At 36.5% G+C, this 20111-nt stretch overlaps 1 protein-coding gene across 3 annotated transcripts in view; it reads right to left on the reverse strand.

The window, feature by feature from the left end:
• Positions 1-2242: 2242 nt before the first annotated feature.
• The window catches only part of WDR36 (WD repeat domain 36), a 43798-nt gene continuing 25929 nt past the window's right edge, over positions 2243-20111 (reverse strand). For all 3 annotated transcript variants that reach the window (XM_010846141.1, XM_010846140.1, XM_010846142.1), the window contains exons 16-23: positions 18791-18870; positions 13278-13385; positions 11533-11630; positions 10994-11139; positions 8163-8282; positions 7896-7977; positions 6201-6388; positions 2243-5227 (exon numbers count right to left, since the gene is read on the reverse strand). In XM_010846141.1, the coding sequence (XP_010844443.1) occupies positions 5078-5227; positions 6201-6388; positions 7896-7977; positions 8163-8282; positions 10994-11139; positions 11533-11630; positions 13278-13385; positions 18791-18870 (972 nt within the window). In that variant the 3' untranslated portion in view covers positions 2243-5077. The remainder of the gene's footprint in view (positions 5228-6200; positions 6389-7895; positions 7978-8162; positions 8283-10993; positions 11140-11532; positions 11631-13277; positions 13386-18790; positions 18871-20111) is intronic.

Consider the following 20111-nt stretch of genomic DNA (forward strand, 5'->3'; position numbering starts at 1 on the left):
TTGTGGGTTTATCTTTCCTTTTGTCCTTTGCCTTCAGCTTCTCTTCTCAGCTATTTGTACGGCCTCCTCAGACAACCATTTTGCCTTTTTGCATTTCTTTTGCTTGGGGATGGTCTTGATCACTGCCTTGGGTACAATGTCACGAACCTCTGTCCATAGTTCTTCAGGCACTGTATCATATCTAATCCCTTGAATCTGTCATTTCTACTGTATAATCATATAATATTTACCTCTAAATATTTTTAAGTAGCAGAACTTAACCAAGGCTATCTACCAGAAATTCAAAGCATACATTATCCTTAATGGTGGAACACTAAAAGCATTTCCACTTGTCAATAACTACACAAACACAAAAATCTCTAAACACTGCTAGTATCCAACATTCTGTGCTGGATTGCTACAGCAATTCTAACTAAAAACAACTATGTGAAATGTCAGGAAGCATTTAATAGGAGGCTTCCTGTGTGCTCTTTTGGATCTGTCAGGAATTCTGTTCCTTATAGAGGCAAGCCTCTCCAGGGGGCTGAGGAATCCAGGCATTTCCTTCATTAGTTTTTTTATACAGTGGTAAGTACCCTCTTCCTTCTTGTGAACAATAAGGTAAAAGTGATTGTTTACAACTCTAATATGGATCGCCTATGTTTTAAGTCTGGAATTTTAATCTTTATCTTTGCTGAGTGCTACCTTGTAAGACAGTATATATGCCCACACCATGTTGATTAAAACACCTTTGCTCCATCAGAGCTCTGGTCCCCGTGTCTTTCTCTCTCTCTCTCTCTCCCTTTTTCAGGCTGCTTTCCTGGAGTACAGAGGCTCTCTGAGTTCACTTTCCTGCCCAGGCTTCTAAGACCCTCTTGAGAAGGCACTCTGAGCCTTTACCTCATCAAGAGGGTGCCTGAGGCCTTTGTGAACAGAGCAAGCCCCATGCAGGGGCTTCATTGGCTTTCTGCATAAACCAAGGAATATCAGCCTCTTTCTCTCCCTTTTACTTTCTTATCGGTCAACTCCCGACCACCAGGTTCCCGTCCATTAAAGGACCTCAACAGTGAAATATGAATGTTTGTGTGTGCTCAGTCATGTTGCACTCTTTGTGATCTCATGGACTGTAGCCCACCAGGCTCCTCTACCTGTGGAATTTTCCAGGCAAGAATACTGGAGCAGGTTACCATTTGCTACACCAGGGGATCTTCCTGACACAGGGATGGAACCCATGTTTCTTGCATCTCCTGCATTGGCAAGCAAATTCTTCATCACTTTACCACCTGGCAAGCCCTGAAATATGAATACTGGATAAAAAAACAAAGGCTCATCAATTGCAGAAGATGGGATTCTCTTGGATTTCCTAAATCTAAACTGACAAACTTTTAAGAGTTTTTCAGTGTCAGAAAAGATCACTGTATAAAAAGCAAATTGCTTTTACCAGGACAGCAATAATCAATTATAAACTTTATTTGAAAAAGACATATTTCACTATAGCAATGAAAATAAAATCCCCAGAATTAAATCTGTCAAAAAATGTATAATTATATAACGAAATCTTATTAAATGAAGAGAATACCACTTCTGGTTTAATGAAAATACAGATTGTTTTCAAGTGAAAAGTGAAAGTCGCTCAGTCGTGTCTGACTCTTTGTGACCCCATGGACTATATAGTCCACATAATTCTCCAGGTCAGAATACTGGAGTAGGTAGCCTTTCCCTTCTCCAGGAGATCTTCTGAACCCAGGGATCTAACCCAGATCTCCCACATTGCAGGCGGATTCTTTACCAGTTGAGCCACAACAAAAGCCCAAGAATAAGTGGACCACACAGTTCAAACCTGAGTTTTTTAAGGGCCAACCCTGAAACAGTAGAGAAACAGTAGAGAAATACTATTGCAGGGTTGACCCTTGAATAGCACAACACAGGTTTGAACTGTGTGGTCCATTTATACTTTTTTTTTCAGGTATGTATAGTCTGCAGTTAGTTGAATTCAGATCATATAGTACAGATGCAGAACCATGGATATGGAGGAACCACAAGTATGGAGAGCCAACTATAAATTATACTCAGATTTGACTGCATGAAAGGTGGCACCCCTAACCTCCTGCTTAAGAGTCAACTGTAATTCTCTTCAAATCAGTACTATGAATGTACTCTAACTAAAATCAAAACCTCAAAAATGCTCACTAACAGCCAAGAAATTTCTGAAAAACATTAGGAATGCATCACTCCAACCATTTCTGAAAACATACCAGAAAACTGTAAACAATTCATTATTTATTAGGAAAACTAAATGCCTTAGAGAATTTAACACATAATAAAACACCACCCCAAATCAGGAAGAATGGATTTCAACAAATAGTTTTTGGACTTTTGAATAAAAGTAGCTCTGTACCTTGCACTCTTCACAGAAATTAATTCCAAATGGAGATCGAGATGCATACATAATTAACTTAGAAAAAAATACAGAACATGCTCTATCTATATTTTGAAATAAAAGTCCTAAAAATATTTATCAATTTAACTATATATAAATATAAAACATCTGTTTAAAAAAGATACCAAAAGTAAAACTAAAGACAAGCGACCAACTGGGAGAAAACACTGAAACAGATGTAAAAGACTAATATCTATATCCAAACTACATGAAAAACTCCTAACTAATTCATGAGATAAAAAGACAAATCATTCACAGAAAAATGAGCAGTGTTGGCAAAAGGCAATTCACATGTCTAAAGCAAATATATGAAAAGATGTCCATCTTTACCTTTACCTACTAGTAAAGGTTTTTCCTAAACATGAACAATAAAAATGACAATTTTTCACCTATAAATTAAAAAAATTTAAGCAATGAAGTATCTCTTTAAAACTGCCTAACTCTGGCTCAGCAAGTCAAAGCTTAAGCATACAATAAATCCTTATGCCCATACAATCATACAGGATGATACTCTTTTAGCACTGTTTGAAAAAAAAAGCAGTAAACTACCCTAGTGTCCATTATAGGCTAAGTAGGTTGTAGAACACTATACAAAAATCAATAGGTCAGATTAGGTGAGATTATATTCAAAGAGACCACGGAGAAAAGTTGCAGAATGATATACATATATCTATGTAAAAACTGAAGCTATACATTTCTTGTAGCAATTACATATATATACATTCACAGAAAACATGGAAGTGACTAAATGGAAAGTTAACAATTGTTACTTCTAGGGAAGGTATTGGGATTGTTAATCAAAAATAGACTGATGTTTTAAATGCAGTCATATACTACATTTGCAATTTAAAAGGTAAAGAAAAAGCAGCATGCACAAACTGATAACATTTTAAGAAAAAATATACACAAAAAATTTTCCTTTGATGGTGAACATACAGGAAAAATTCTGGAAGGTTACCTGCCAAAATGATGCTTTAATACTATCTAAAGCTATCTCCAATAAAAATAATATACTGAACTCCTGTATTTTCATTTGAAAAAAAAGTTCCAGATTTGTCACAGTAATACAATTTCAGTTTAGCACTCTTATTGTTTTAGATATTTACAATGTTCACATTGTACAGAACTGTATACTGAAATTTGCCGTATCTTTAGATATAGTATTTGGGGCAAGGGGAAACAGTTTTTAAAGTTAGAACTTAAGTGATAATTAGGGCTTCCCTGGTAGCTCAGCTGGTAAAGAGTCTGCCTGCAATGCAGGAAACCCCAGTTCAATCCCTGGGTCAGGAAGATCCCCTGGAGGAGGGATAGGCTACCCACTCCAGTTTTCTTGGGTTTCCCTGGTAGCTTAGACAATAAAGAATCCCCCTGCAGTGCAGGAGAGCTGTACAATCTTCACACTGTACATAACTGTACACTGAAATTTTGCCATATCTTTATAATATAGTATTTGGGGCAAGGGGAAATACAGTTTTTAAAGTTAGAGCTTAAGTCATTACTAACATTTAAGTCAATGGCTTTATTAAGTTTATATACATTTCTAAAAGAACAAAGTACAAAACAATACTGGCTTATTTCTTTAGCAGTTTACTATTAATAATTCTACCTTTAACAAAAACACTTCACCATTAAACAAAAAACTTTGATAATTAAAGTTATCATTGATCAGCTTCTTGTGAAGACTATTCCTTTGGAGATTATTCTGTAAAACTGTATCCTAATTAGAATGGCACTGGCATTCAGATACAACCAGCTGAATTTTATGAATAACACTACTTTCGACTATAAAAAATTTGAACTTTATTAATTCACTTATTGCTGAAGTCTTGAACCACAGAAACAACAATGATGAAAAAAGGGAAAAGTGCCAGAGCTGCCTGGTTTCACAATGGTTATGATACAAAAATGTAGTCAGAAAACAAAACAAAACAAAACAAAAATGTAGTCAGCAGTTTCTTTCCAAATAAAAAGGTCTTCAGTGGGGAAGAAAGACCTTTGAAGGCTATCTTCAATGGAATTTGGAATTTCCCTCACCCATTCCAGGTATCTGTTCAACTGACTCCTATAGCAAGTTGCCTTGTGAAAGCACCTCTCATATTAAAAAAAATAAGTTCCTTTAGAATGTACAACGGAGAGAGGACATTCTACAATGTACAGTGTAGTACAATGGAGAGAGGGTACAATGGAGAGAGGACTAGGTCAGTGTTATAACTATGTTTTCATCAAAGGCCACCAAGGAAAGACACATGTCTTTTTACCTCATAACATGAAGGCACTTTTTAAACATATATCACTTTTAACTTCAGTTTAACTTGGTAATACTTTACATGAGAGACCCAGCATACCTCAGTATGTTACAAACATTCAAAAAACACAAGCTTGGTGATGACAATTCAAAAGAAGTCATATCCAAGTAACTGATGAAGAAACTCAGAAAATGGATCATTTGAGAAGGCTCTTTACATATTTAAAACAAAAGATAGGTATAATTTTATTTCAAGAAAAGTATTCAGCATGTAAAGTGGAGTCACAGTGACTGACTAGTCAGTAGTGCTGGCATTTATTTTCCTTTCACACTGAAACTTGGAAAACAAGGGTATGAGTTAAATTCAACCTCTTTAATAGAAAAGTCTTTGATTTAGCTACCTAACTTTATTTTTATAACAAAGCACTTTTAATATAATTTAAAACACACAGGCTTTGATTAAAGAGTAACTGTAAATGGATCCAGTTTTCTTCCAACTGTGACGACAACTTTGTCATTTCTTCCAGAAGTACTGGCTCTGAAGGAAGCATTTTCAGGTGCAGCTGAAAAGAAAAATGATAGCTGAACATTTAAGAAAAGTAAAATTTTGTTTATGCTGGATTTAACTGTTTTACAAGGAACCTCAGAAGACACTACTCTTGATTTTTTTTCTTAAAGGCTGGTTTATTACAATCTCACATCTCCCTCTCCTCTATTATGAGTCTTCATGGTTCTGTCACTCTCTCAGTAAAACTGAAGTAATGACTCTCCTCTGTTTAAGGAGAGTCCTGATACACATGAAGAAACAAAGTCCTAGTTCTAAATTTACAACTGTGGTAAATTTTGGAAAAAATACAGGAACAATCTGCAGCATTTCTAATTTTTTATCCTACACACTACCATCTATAAATTTACTTTTTAAATAATTTCAAATAATTAAGTCAAGTGAAAACTGTTTTAGATATTTATGAGATAAATAATCTATCTACTATTACTGAAAATCAGCATCATCTACCTCCTTCAATATGTTATAGCAGTGAGATAAAAATGAGTTCTCCATTATATTCGTCATAAAAGCAACTCTGTTACTGTCAAATCGTTTGAAACTCCTTCAACCAGGACAGAAGTAAACCTTACTTTTTTCATGATCATTAAAAAAAAAACCTGCCAAAATGTAACTAAATAAAAACGCTAATAGGTTAATTATGTCTATGGATGATATAGAAGTCAGGGGGTTGAGTCAAAATTGTGCTGAGCTAAAAAACAGAAGTCAACAAAGAACATTTACAAGCTGCTGCCCCATCCAGCTATCCAGTATGGTAGTCACTAGGCACAGAAAGCTGTTGAAATTAATTAAATTTCTATAAAATGAGAAACTCAGGTTCTTAGTCACATCAGCCACGATTCAGGTGCTCAGTAGCCAGATGCAGTGAAGTATGGATACAGAATGTTTCCATCTCTGCAGACATTTCTGTCAGACAACGCTACTGTGGAGGAGGGCAAGCTGTGAAGTGCTGTCTCACATCTTAGACTTACCTTCAGAAACAGGGCGAGGTATGCCTGGGCTAACTCAAAATCCCGCTTTCTGTCCAACATTGTCCCAATCATCTTCAAGAAGCTCTTCATAATGCCTACTGAACCACCACAATCAGGAGACAAACTTCGAAGCTCTGTTTCAATTCCTGACGGGCCTAATTCTTTCAGAAGGTTAACAGCAGCTTCATCTACATTGTTTTAATAAGAATCCAGTTATTACCAACAATCATTTAAGAAACTAGTTTTCATTTCAAACTCAACATATATTTAAATTTGCATTTTTAGCAATTTCTTTCTATTAAGGTTGTTAAAAATCTAATTAACATTTAGCACCAGACATTTTAACATGCTTATAAATCAGTCAGAACAAATTCAATATAAGAAGGCTACAGAAGTATACACCAAGTTATTAATAGTATTTGCTAGTGAGAATAAGATGAGGTGAGGGAATTTATTTTTGTATTGTTTATAAAAGTTATAAAAGTATCACTTGACCATTAACAAACATTAATACTACAGAAATATATGTGGGGAAAGACTCCACCTTATTCACTGCAAATCTACTTTTCCCTAGAAGTAAGCACTCTTGTTTCATATACATCCCATGAAAACATAGTCTGCTGCTGCTAAGTCACTTCAGTCGTGTCCGACTCTGTGCGACCCCATAGACGGCAGCCCACCAGGCTCCCCCGTCCCTGGGATTCTCCAGGCAAGAACACTGGAGTGGGTTGCCATTTCCTTCTCCAATGCATGAAAGTGAAAAGTGAAAGTGAAGTCGCTCAGTCGTGTCCGACTCAGCGACCCCACAGACTCCTCCATCCATGGGATTTTCCAGGCAAGGGTACTGGAGTGGGGTGCCACTGCCTTCTCCAAAACATAGTCTATACACTTACACAAGAATTTGATATCACACTGGCAATGACTATGCTTTTAGGTTTTTGCAAAAGAACAATACCACTGACAAGAGTCTAATACATTTTGTTTTTCAGTAGATATTAAATAATAGTGCCTCTCCTCTTTGCTCCCCCATAAATGTAACAAGTTACTCCTTTTATAATCCTGCTACTCTTTAGCTATCAGTACAAGTACCATTCTTTGACTTTTGCCAATGGAGTGATACTGGCATGAAAACACAAAACAACTGGGTCAGAAGACAAGAGGGTAAGTCAAACGGGAGAATGACTGTAATTCTGTTAATTGCTTACAGCTCTCATGATCATTATTAGCTATAGATTGTAGCTTTCAAAATTTACGACACTCAATTTTTTAAAAAAGTCTTTTTGTGTGATAATTTGGTAATGTCCGAAATTACCTAAAACAAAAGTCTATTGCAAACTACACTGCAAATCGCACTTGTAAATAAAAAGAAGAGCAAAAAAGAAAAAAATTCCAATTTTCCATACAGAAAGAAAGAGAGGTTCTCAAAAGATTATCATCTTAACACCTGAGTGTAGCATCACTCATCTACTGTAAACAAAGCAAAAATTACTTCAGATTAAAACCAAGATTTCAATCCTTTTGGCTTTTACTTTCAACTACTGAGAAATCTGCTAATATTTCACTCAATTCTCGTCATATAAAGTAACACAGTAAGCTGAATACTTTTATAAATATTATAAAAATTATAAATATTTATAAAAATTATAAATATAAATTAGAAATATAAATGGTAAAATATTTTATAATTTAACTTACATTTATTATTTACTAGTCCTTCCTCAAGTTTCAAGCAGAAATCTGATTTTTGAGCCAAAATTCCAAGATTTACCACTTTAGACTTAAACAAAAACAAATACACATTATTCAAAAACCACAATTATAACAAAAAATTTGTAGTTTATAATTAAAAGCTAGCATTAATTTACTCTGTATCTGTAAAACTGGGTCTTGGTTAAAACTACAAATGTACAGCATACCATGCACGCCCCGTGTGCCCAGATGCTCCTCTAACTGGGCTCTCACCTGCTGAGGATCATTATTCTGTTCAGGTGCAGCATATCTAGGTACAAGACCAGGAATAGTTGGAATAAAAAATGGTGCTGATTTGGGTACTTTGGGTGGTTCCTTTGGTTTATTCTTTTTCTAATTAAGAAAAATGAGAAAAGGAAAAAAAGACTAGTAATTATCTTGCCAACAGTTTCTAACAGTTAATTCCCACTTAATTTTTAAAAATCCCCAAAAGTAAAAAAAATGAAAAGAATTAAATTTAGATTAGGATACTGAAATGAAATCCCAAACAACCAATATACCACAGATATCCTTAAATTGGGCTTCGCAGTGCAAACCTCTAGTACTCTTGCTGATAAGGCAAAAGGAAAATGATAGGGTTCAGGAGAAGCTCTGAGGCAAAAATAGCTCATTTTCCTGAAACGTGAATATTTAGGTGAAGAAGTAACAAGCAATTTTGAACTTCTTTTACACTGAAATACAAGATGGGCTAGAAAGCAAAATTTACATAAATGCTCAACAGTTTTTCAAATTTCTCTTCTTCAAAAGAAATCTGGAGCCAGAGGCAGTCTCTACCATTAAAAGTAATTTAGTAAATTTTGTGTGTATGTGTGAAGCATTCCCCTAATTCTTCTATTTTATTGGAATTTTTATTTTTCCTTAGTACTTTGTGTTTTTAAAAAGCAATAGAATACTATCGTTCCTTCATAAACTATTTCAAGTGTCAGCAAAATTCTATCACAAAAATTCCACTGGAATTCCCACTGACAGAATTCAATTTTGGTGACATTGTTACATATCACTATCTCAAGAGAATTTGATGGACTCTTAAGAAGTCTCACAATTTTACCTTACACTACTCCTCTTCCATTCTTTAGGAACTGAGGGGAGATTTGCTTTTTGAAAGAAAGTCAGGGATATTTGTGGCCTCTTGGAGCCACAGCATAAAACAAAGTCGAACAAAGTACAGCCCATAGCAATGTAAGCACAGCCTTCTTTGTGATAGGGAAACTGTAGTAATGTAGTAAGAGTCAGTTACCCTTCCTAACTGACTGTTCTTGAGTTAGAAGGCAGTCACTGAGTTGTAAATAAAAACAAAAGGCTTTGGAGAAGTTCCACAGGGTTCTGGAAATTACCTAATTTCATAAAGGAAACGGTGAGTATAAAAGTTAACCACAGGACAAAAATAAAAATTCTAATTTCTTTCATTCAGAAGGAAATTAATATTGGAGGTGTTATAAAGAGCATTCATTCACATTTCTCTATATTTTTATGCAGAACAAACTGCATCTTAGCAAGAAGAGTGCCCACCAAATGTAGCTCAATTAATTGGGCATTATTCTAATTGGTCCCTCACACTCACCTACTTGTTCTTTTGAATGTATTGCTTTTAAAGCCATTCCATAAACTACTGCCTTTACAGTTGATAGATTAGACAATATAACTATGTACCTAAACAACATACCTTTATACTGAAGCCCAATCTTTCAAAAGGTGAGCAATAAAAAGGAGCACTTTCAAATTTTGAGTCAAATGAACATGTGAAAACTCTCTTTTCTTAGCCGAGACATGTATGTCTTTTCTGGTGCCAATTTACTAGCTACAAAAATAGTTAGGATGGCACGTCATAGCTATCTGTCAGTGTTCCTTACACTTTTTTTATGCCAGCCCATAATGTGACTTAGTACACACATAAACTCTAGTGACTGTATGTATGCTCAGTGCTGTGCTTAGTCTCTCAGTCGTGTCCAACTCTGCGACCATATGGACTGTAGCCTGCCAGGCTCCTCTGTCCATGAGATTCTACAGGCAAGAATACCCAAGTGGGTTGCCATGCCCTCCCCCAGGGGATCTTCCCAACCTAGGGATTGAACCCAGGTCTCCCGCATTGCAGGCGGATTCTTTACCATCTGAACCACCAGGGAAGACCATAATTACTCAAGTGGGTAGCCTATCTCTCATCCAGGGGATCTTCCCAACCCAGGAATCGAACCAGATTGCAGGGAGCTTCATTATCAGCTGAGCTACCAAGGATGCCTGACTGTATGTATATATCTAACTAAGTTGAGTTTCATAAAACAAAACACCCTAATTCTCAGAAGATAATCTCTGAAATTTTCTAGTCTGTATGTTTCAGTTGCTTTTGATACTCACAAATAGGGGTCATGCAACATGCTTTGAAACACGTTAATTCATGCCATAACTGTCCATTTGTCATGTAAAACTGTAAACTCCTCAAGGACAAAGGGCCAAGTTATTTGCCACTGTTATTATCTCAGGATGCTACCTACTACCTAGTTCACACTAATTTATGTGCCTGAACCTAAAAGCAAACCTTCCTGTAGCAGACAGAGCAGGGTGTGGTATGATAAAGAGTGACTGAAGTTTACTTTTAAAAAGACCAGTGAAAGTATTCTAGTCCCCAGATGTCTAGAAACAGAAACATCACACATTATGATGACTTTTCCCCCCCCTCATTTCGTAAGTTAAGTGAGATTAGGCTAGGCTTAAAATAATTTCTAATAGCTCTGTAGTTGCAGGCTATACTACTGCTGTATTTGAAGGTCCTTGAGTGCTCTCAAAGTAGATATATATACATGGAGAAAGTCTTGTAATAATATTAGATTAAACAGCATTCAGCTAAATGGTATCTGCTGTACTATCTTAGGCATTAACTACTCCACCTAAAGACCTCCAAGAACGGGAAGCTATCTTTACTAAAGAAAATACTTTTGGAATATGTCTTCAGGGGCCAATATTAAGTGTACTATCAGATTAGATCAGATCAGTCGCTCAGTCGTGTCCGACTCTTTGCGACCCCATGAACCGCAGCACGCCAGTATTACCTTAATAACATCAAGATTAAGAAGGTTTTTCCACCGGGATTCAGGAAGGAGTGACAGAGTTACCAACTGCTCATTCAACTGTTCTGGGGAGTCATACTCTATCATTTCCTCACTTGGTTCTACAGTTTCTTCTGATAATTCTACATCTTAAAAGAAAAAATTTTCAAGTATAACAAATTAATGCTGAATGTAATTTTTATCATATAAAAGCAACTTAATTAACTTCAAATCCATTAGTATTTCACAACATGTTCACTCAGTATAACTCAATATAACTTGTAAACTCTATTCATTTTCTTATTTTCTCATATTAAGTACAATTTCCATCACCAGACTCAAAATATTTCTCCACTGTTTTACATGAATACTCCATCAATTATGTCTTTGTTTATACAAAGATTCATGAAGTCATTCAAAATACTTCATTAAGATAAAAAAATACTATGATTGAATGCATTAAACTGCCTTCAGTGGCAATATCCTACAGGTTAGGTTTATTATATTACTCTTCAAAAATTACTTTACTAGTTTTTGATTACCTTGGGTTTGACAAGTACCAGGAAGCATCACTACTGAAGGAACATAATCTGTAGGAAGTGGCCGTAATGAAACAACTGAATACAGGGAAATATTGGACCTGAGACATAAAAAACATAAGCAATATCACAAAATTTATTAAAAATATTTTCAGGGAAGCTTCGATTGCTGGTAACAATCTCCACGATCTTGAATTTGGCTATAAATTCCAATCACCTGTAAAAAAAAAAAAACTCAAAAATAGACAGTATTAATTTCAAAATGCTTTGACTCATATCACAGATGTCATCACAAGAAAGCTGCCTATAAGTATTATGAACAGAGTCTTTATTTTTAATGTAGCACAAAAAAGTACTTGAGAGATTAGTAGTGGATAGTATTTTTATGGACAATATTTTTATAAGGTAACGTAACACCCATTTATTTATACTGGTTTGACAAATGGCAACCTTCATCTAAGGAAATTACAACTGAAGGAAAGATGGACTCAGAGCATTACATCAGACGGTGATTACACGGATCAGATCCTTGGGGGTGCTGAACAGTCATGGGTTCCCCTGTCTCTAGAATGGTCCTTTAAGTGCTACTTGACCCTGCGTCATGACTTTGGATCTGACTGACTAATCTGATCCACATCTGACTAATCAAGATGTGAATATCTGTCCCAAAGTGGGCTAATCATATTGTTTCCTGTACATAATGAATCTGGAATGGGAATTCCAGGTTCTGAGTTATATTAACAGCTGTACTATATACTCTGTTGCTGAGGTACCACAACACCATTCTTCTCTTATCTTGACTGTTCAAGCCTCAAAGATTCCAGGAGATACTCCATTCTGCTTATTAAGGTGACCAAGAGTCTATTTCTATTACACATTAAATTTATTTTCACATCCTAAAAAGTCAATTAGAAAACCTTGTAAGTAGAAAAGGAATTCATTTTTTTCTCTTCCTCAATAATAAGAGTTAAATTTTAAACTCACTTATCCTTTCTGCAAATAGAAGTCAAATAGGGTAACAAATAAAAATCAAACATGTTCAACTCTTTGCGACCCCATGAACTATACAGTCCATGGAATTTTCCAGGCCAGAATACTGGAGTGGGTAGCCTTTCCCTTCTCCAGGGGATCTTCCTGGCCCAGGAATTAAACCAGGGTCTCCTGCACTGTGGGCAGATTCTTTACCAACTGAGCTACAGGGAAACCCTATATTACTATCCTTTCTGCAAATAAAAGTCACAGATAAAAATCTGTGGCTAACAGATAAAAATCAAACATGTGTAGCTTAGAATATACACTTGAGCTGCTGCTGCTGTTAAGTTGCTTCAGTCGTGTCTGACTCTGTGCAACCCCATAGACAGCAGCCCATCAGGCTCCAGCATCCCTGGGATTCTCCAGGCAAGAACACTGGAGTGGGCTGCCATTTCCTTCTCCAATGCATGAAAGTGAAAAGTGAAAGTGAGGTCGCTCAGTCGTGTCCGACTCTTAGCGACCCCATGGACTACAGCCTACCAGGCTCCTCCGTCTATGGGATTTTCCAGCCAAGAGTACTGGAGTGGGGTGCGCTACCTAAATTATCAAGCAGAAGTTGACTTAACTGTAGATTTAAGGTGAACTATGTGACACTTCCATTTTATAAGTTAAAAAACCCCAAAAAACTGAAGGGCAATGTTAGCAACTATGACTGTCTGACAATATCATCTTCCTTTTTCTTCTTACCCCAGAAAGAACTGTATGAGAGAACTTACCACAGATAAACTCCAAGGTGGTCGACATGGGAGGTGGCCAGAAAGTCTCCAGTCGGGGACATAGTGACATTAAGAGGAGCCGAGTCCAACAAGAAGCTGTCTATAAGACTACAGAAAGAACCAAGACGTTACAGTCCTTCAACTCTACTAAAAAGGACACAATTCACAAAATATCATTTTGCTAAAAGAACAAAGGGTAAGAGATGAAGAAAATGTTTGCTTTTTACTTTTAAATCACCAACACCAAAAAGTCATCACTAACAAAGAGCTTTGTCAACTAAGCTACGATGGGAAAATAATCTCCTCAATGAGAAAGACCCAGAACACTAAACAGATCAATTAATTTGAGAGAGAGTTTCAATAAAAGGGAGAATACAGGAGACAATGCTGTTTTTCTGGAATGCCATTTTGGTAGGTTCGGAAACAATTCTAAAGATCACACATTTAAAATAATTTATCAGCACTCTCCTGTATTTGTTATGCCAGTGAAAATAACAAAAGGGGTAGGCAACAGAAGAAAGTAATAAAATGGCCATGGGAGAATGGCAGTGGGGAAAAAAAGTTCGGGCAATTCTGTTTTTCAAACAGGTGACCGTGTGCTACACAGCAAGCAGGAAACTCAGTCTGTGCAGCATCACCGTAAAGCAGTTCACGGTGCTAGTCCACAAGGACACTTCGGACAGCTGCAAGCAGGGGCTGTGAAAAGCTGGGGAGGAAAAGGGAGCGATGGCACCCCAGAAGACGACGCACAGCAGGCTCCTCAGAGAGCAGTGTGTGCGATGAACATGAACCTTACAGACGGGCAGGACTTCAACAGATGCCGATGGTCAAGAAAGCACCTTCTGGGAGAAGGAATGTGGAAGGCAAGGCAAGGGGAACCGTGTCCAGTGAGGAACGCAGTTTGGTCTTGAATACCAAACATCTGAGTTTATCTTTTAATCAATGGAAAGCCACTACAGGCTTTTGAGCAGATAGCAGTATAATTTCTACTTTCATAAGAAAATCTGGCAGCAGAATGTAGAATATATTTGAACAGGAAGAACAGTGGGATTATGGCAGCAGTCATCTAACAAGCAGGGAAGATCTGAACTAGGATAGTGGCAGCGGGAAGCGAAATGAGGCGAATTTAAGGAGCAAACAGAAAGGCCTAACACACGGGCATGTTGCAGACGAGGCTCCCTAGGCTGGCTGAGAGTGTGAGTACTCTGTGCACCTTAAGAGGAGTATGCTGGTTTTAGTAAGAGCTGTTTCAAAAACTACTTTATTCACTGAAGCCATTACATTATCCATGAGAGGGCACGGCAAAACGACTGAAGTTCAGAATCTTTGGTAATTACATTATTTCAATAAATAAAATAACAGGAGTTAACACTTTTTTCAGTGTTCCATGCTAGGAAGTATTCTGAGCACTTGTGACTATTAATTAAATCCTCACAACCCCATGAGGCAGATCCATCCTTACTATACCCGTTAGAAAAATGAGGCCCAGTCATACTTGCTCAAGGTAGAAAGTGACAGAGACATACCTGTCACCAAGAAGTCTGCACACTTAATCACCAAAAGCTCAGGAACACCACTACTGAAACTAAAGGTACAGCAGCCAACAGAGCACACACCCAGAAGATGACTACAGTGTGACTCACGGAAACACTCTGAGCTGCTCAAATGTCACATGGAAGCCGTGATTAAAGGACCCATACAAAATCTTTCTCAATCTGTTCAGAGTGATTAACAATTACAAACCTTAACTAATGAATACAAAATAGTAGGACAAGACTAAAATTAGCAGCACCACAAACAAACTAAAGTGGTCTCAGGACAATGACTGGTGTTTAAATTCTCACTTATGGGAAAAAAATGTGATTAATAATCTGTCTGATTTCTGTTCAACCATTCCTTGGAAACTCATAAACACAGCTGCTTAGGGGATCAAACAAATTGGGGAAAAGGACATTTGCTAAACACTTATTATATACCAGAGACTGTCAAATTATTTAATTCATTTAATACAAACAACCCAGAGAAGAACCACTATCTCAATGTACACTGATGACTAAGCCTAAACTCAGGAATTTTAGAACTCACCATCTCTTTGTCTTAATACCTGCTCACTAAAGTGTGTGTGAGGGATGAAACTACCTGACACGTTCAGAATCTATCTGTTAAAGAGGAATCTACTGCTTGAGCAAATTTATTTTACTTGATACTATAATTATTTTGGCAAATTCACTGTGCAACACGGTTTCCACAGCTGTTGTGTGTGGGTAGACTGGCCTTCCATTATGTAAAAGCATCAAATCAAAGAAGTGGTTTTCCACATACACAGCATGTTTTACATGGCCACAGTTGCTCATAAAGCCTAAGTGTAAAGGTTTAATCCCAGACCTAACTACCATATTGTCACCTGCTAATCCTACAAAATGAAAAATTCCAGGTAAATTATAAGCTTTTTGAGAAAATGTTTAAAAAAATCCTCATTGTAAGGGGTCAGATTTTTAAGCACAGAGTCCCATGCATACAGGTAACATTAACTCACTTCTGATTATATTCTAAACCAGTGCAGACAATGTCTAGATGTTCAATCTCCAAAGTGATGGAATCCTCAAAGAACAGAACAAATGGATTGTTTTGCCTCAGTGGGAAATGCAAAACAAAATTCTATTCCAATTGTTCTCACGTAATGCCCTCAGAAAGCAGGGGTTGGGTGGATGAGACAGAACAAAATGCAAAATTCTATTAAAACTATTTAATTTTATATTTTTCTCACCCTGAAAAGTGTTTAATCTAAACTCTTAAGAGATTAAAAGTAACCATAAATAAAAGGTGGTAGCAGATGACAGATAATTTCAGGGACAAAAATTTCAACCTCACTTCTCTGAGAACCTTACAAACAGAAGAAAATTTTCCACACTTAAAACAAAGAAACCACTTTACAGGGAACAGTTCAGTACCTATGCCTTTGTTTTAGATAGACACAATTAATCCCAGATGGCTGCATCTGCATATTACCACACCAAAGGTCTACTTATACACAGCTTCACATTGTAGCCTTTGTAATGAGTGTATTCATTCTTTACATATTTAACATGTTATGTAAATGATAAAACTGCTTACTGAAGAAAAAACTAGGAATCCCCAAAGCTTGTCATACTAATTATGTTTAAGAAAAGAAATGAAATTTAAAAAGTCAATGATTACCTACAACTGTATGGTCCTTACTGTACCTTCTACATCAAGAAAACCAAATCATCCTTAGAACATACCCAAGCAAGGCTGGTACCACGACTGCTGGGAAATCTTTCTCTTATGCTGCTGCTGCTGCTAAGTCACTTCAGTCGTGTCCAACTCTGTGTGACCCCACAGACAGCAGCCCACCAGGCTCCCCCGTCCCTGGGATTCTCTAGGCAAGAGTACTAGAGTGGGTTGCCATTTCCTTCTCCAATGCGTGAAAGTGAAAAGTGAAAGTGAAGTCGCTCAGCCGTGTCCGACTCTAAGCAACCCCATGGACTGCAGCCTACCAGGCTCCTCTGCCCATGGGATTTTCCAGGCAAGAGTACTGGAGTGGGGTGCCATTGCCTTCTCCGTCTCTTACGCTAACTACAGCAAAATCTCACTGACAAACTATGCTGCCTCGGGCAAATCACTTAACTTCTGAGCCTCCATTTTCTCATTTGTGAAACGGGACTAAAACCAGTACCTCTCTAACAGAATATGAGACAAGATGAAAACTAAAAGCCCTCGAAGTGCCCAGAAGTCCATGGAAAAAGTCGACTGCAACAGGGCAGCAGCAATTGTGGGAGACTGCTTTTCAGCCTTCTCATTTGCTCCACTTCAAATCTTAACCAAAGAGGTAGTTATTTGTGTCTTTATTAAAAACATACTTTGGTCCAATCAGTGTAGATATTATTATCTTTTAACAATCCCTATGTGACTCATCTCTCACTCTTTCGTTCCCCCAGCTTAGTTTCTCTGTATTCACTTAAAACTGTCTGTGTTCACTGAAAAATAAGATACCAGAGTTGAAAACATGTCAGATTTAAATGTGTTCATCTTTTTACTAAAATAAGAAATTCAGCAAAAAGCCTTATGCTGAATCAAAGACTGGTGGCTCTGAATGCTACTTTCGGATCCTAATTTTTCCAACCCCCAAAAAACTTACCATTTTTAAAAAACGTTCTGACTATTTAGTACTATTCAACATTAACCTCCCTCTCTCATCTGATGTGAACTAAAACTACTAAAAAGGAAAATGAAAAGGGCAAAGTGTCAACTCTATTTCCTATACAACTTTCCTACTACAAAGCAATTCAAATCATGTTTAATTTTAGAAAACAGAAGAACAGAAGTCCAAGAAGCAAAAGACTAATCAAAATTCCTAATGGTACCTTAAAAAAAAAGTTTTATTTTATTTTAATTAAGAAAGTACTAACTTGTCTGAACTTTTTGAAGCTGGAGGACAGTCAACTGATTATTTATTTTGCTTGACTCGACTTTAAGTAAAAGAGAGACACACTGTGGACAAAGCTGCCCAGTTGTTAGAGCTGGACCATCGGTGGCACTTCTGCTGTCTACGCCAAGCCCTGTACACAGGCTGTGGACGGCTGTGTCTCATTCCTGAATCCAACTTGGAGGGAAGTAAGGACACGAGGGTTTTTCCTTTCTAAAGGTCAAACTGCTTTCAGGTATGAGCTTATCTAATTCCTGAGAAACAAGAGGAGCAGAACTGGACAGATCTTAACGGAGCAATATTCCTGAAGACTGAACTACCTTCCCACTCATCTTTCTCATCTCTCTCTTTCCTCATTGTACGTTCCTTTCCCATCACTCCTTTCACACTCCACCTAAGGAATTCTTTGGTGAGTGATGTGACTGCAAGTTGTGTGTACTCCTACATAATTTTTAGCAACAAATTACTCTCTGTAGGTTTCTACTGATCAAATTATTTAACAGAATTAATGTTTTCTCTTCAAGTGCTGATTTAGTAGCAAGTTTCAACCTATGACAGGTTTCTTAACACTGTTGGGTTTTATCCAAATCTTAAGACACACATTTCCATTATGTTAAGGTATCTAAATGTCTTCTTTCAAGAATTATGTTAGAGACAGAAAATATATAATATACACAAAGTTAAGGGTTCTGACCTCTTAATTCAGTATCAACAACAACAAAATACAAAAAAATGCTCAGAATAAGTTTGCAGTCCTAAAGTATGATCTCTAGTCTGGAGTATTAAAAAGGCCAGATGAGCTTTCTTAAGTGAGTTTATGCAACTCACTTCTACTTCTCAATTTTGCAGAAATAGCGAACCTAAGAGATTGGAATTTCCTCACTATCATCTCTTTCAGCACTAATCTCTTAGTTTGAGATCAAGGATAAAATATAAGTCAGGTTAGAAAAATCTCCAAATACAGTCACAGTCAAAAAGTACATAATCTGTTAACAACAGGTAAAAGTCACATGTGAAGACAATGACTAAGAAAACTTCTGCTAAGGTTAGGGATTTAACAACTCACCACCCAGACGGAAGGTCCCAAGTTCTAATAGAGCAATCCATTGAAGCACTTATTAACCAACGACCATCAGGGCTGAAAGTCTTTAAATTGAAAGAAAAACATAAATATTATAGGTGTGTACACATGTATGGATGTGTCTATGTATATTTGTATCTGTATATTTAACAAAGAATGTAAGAAATGAAAAGATAATGCACACTTCATTAAAAAATGTTTGATGCATAAAATGTAGACCACCTCATCTTATATAAAAGAAAATACCATTTCTTATATACCCCTGAGGATACTGCTAAGGATTAGGCTTTTACATGAATTATAAAACTTTTAAAAATGAATAGTAGTACATAATTTTTACTCCGTAATCTATTTATAGACAATTAACAAATGTTTGACTACTGTTTTTAACATAAATCTGTGCTGACAACATTCAATTAGAAATATTTTATTAGCCTAATTTCATTTATAAAGTATCAATGAAGCTTTGAACAAAGCTACATTTCCAAGAAGAGTCTATTCCAAAATGATTTTAAAGAATGCAAATTCTCTTAATGTAGAGAAGTTACTGAAGAAGTTGTTCTTGTAGATTCAGCTAAAAATCTTTTCTTCCTTAATGATGTTTTAAATATAATTTAAAACCACAATAATCATATTTTCAAAATAAAATTTAAACAATAAACTACTTATGACACCATAAAGAAGTTGTATCTTCTCTACAAGTTGTATCTTCTCTACAAGATAAAAATGGAAGAATAACATGAGGTTTAAACCAGGTCAAATGTGAAGAAAGACCGAAAAGGAAAAACTTTTAAGTTTATATTGAAGTAATTGTTCATCCAAGAGACTAAACACACCACAGGGATTATGACCATTGGTTTTGGGATTATGACCATTCATATTAGCAAATGATAACTGGAATAAGTGAACTCCAACTTGGTCATCGGGCTGCAATGATACTATGGAAACTTAAACCTGAAAGTATAGAGAACTCAATTTACAGAAGGATAGTGTAGATAATGGGGAATGGGAAAATGACTCTGACAGCTAAAGTCATGTTATAAAGGCTCACAGATTTAATTGAAGAGGAGTACTTTATTCTTGACTAGGAGAAACTCCACACATAACTCAAAAGGAAAGAAACAGGAAGAACAAGTTGGCCCTGACAGATGTTTTCAAAAATGAAACTTCATTAAAATTACTTCACTCCCACCCTCACTGCTATAGTTGCTGTTACAACAAATTCTGCTGATGAGTAGTTATGCCAATTTCTTATCTGCAGAACAAAGTTATTTCCTGGCCATTTCACCCCTATTTTTAAGGAAAT

This window comes from Bison bison, unplaced genomic scaffold (assembly GCF_000754665.1).
Source record: "Bison bison bison isolate TAMUID 2011002044 unplaced genomic scaffold, Bison_UMD1.0 scf7180017864231, whole genome shotgun sequence".
Lineage (NCBI taxonomy): Eukaryota > Metazoa > Chordata > Mammalia > Artiodactyla > Bovidae > Bison > Bison bison.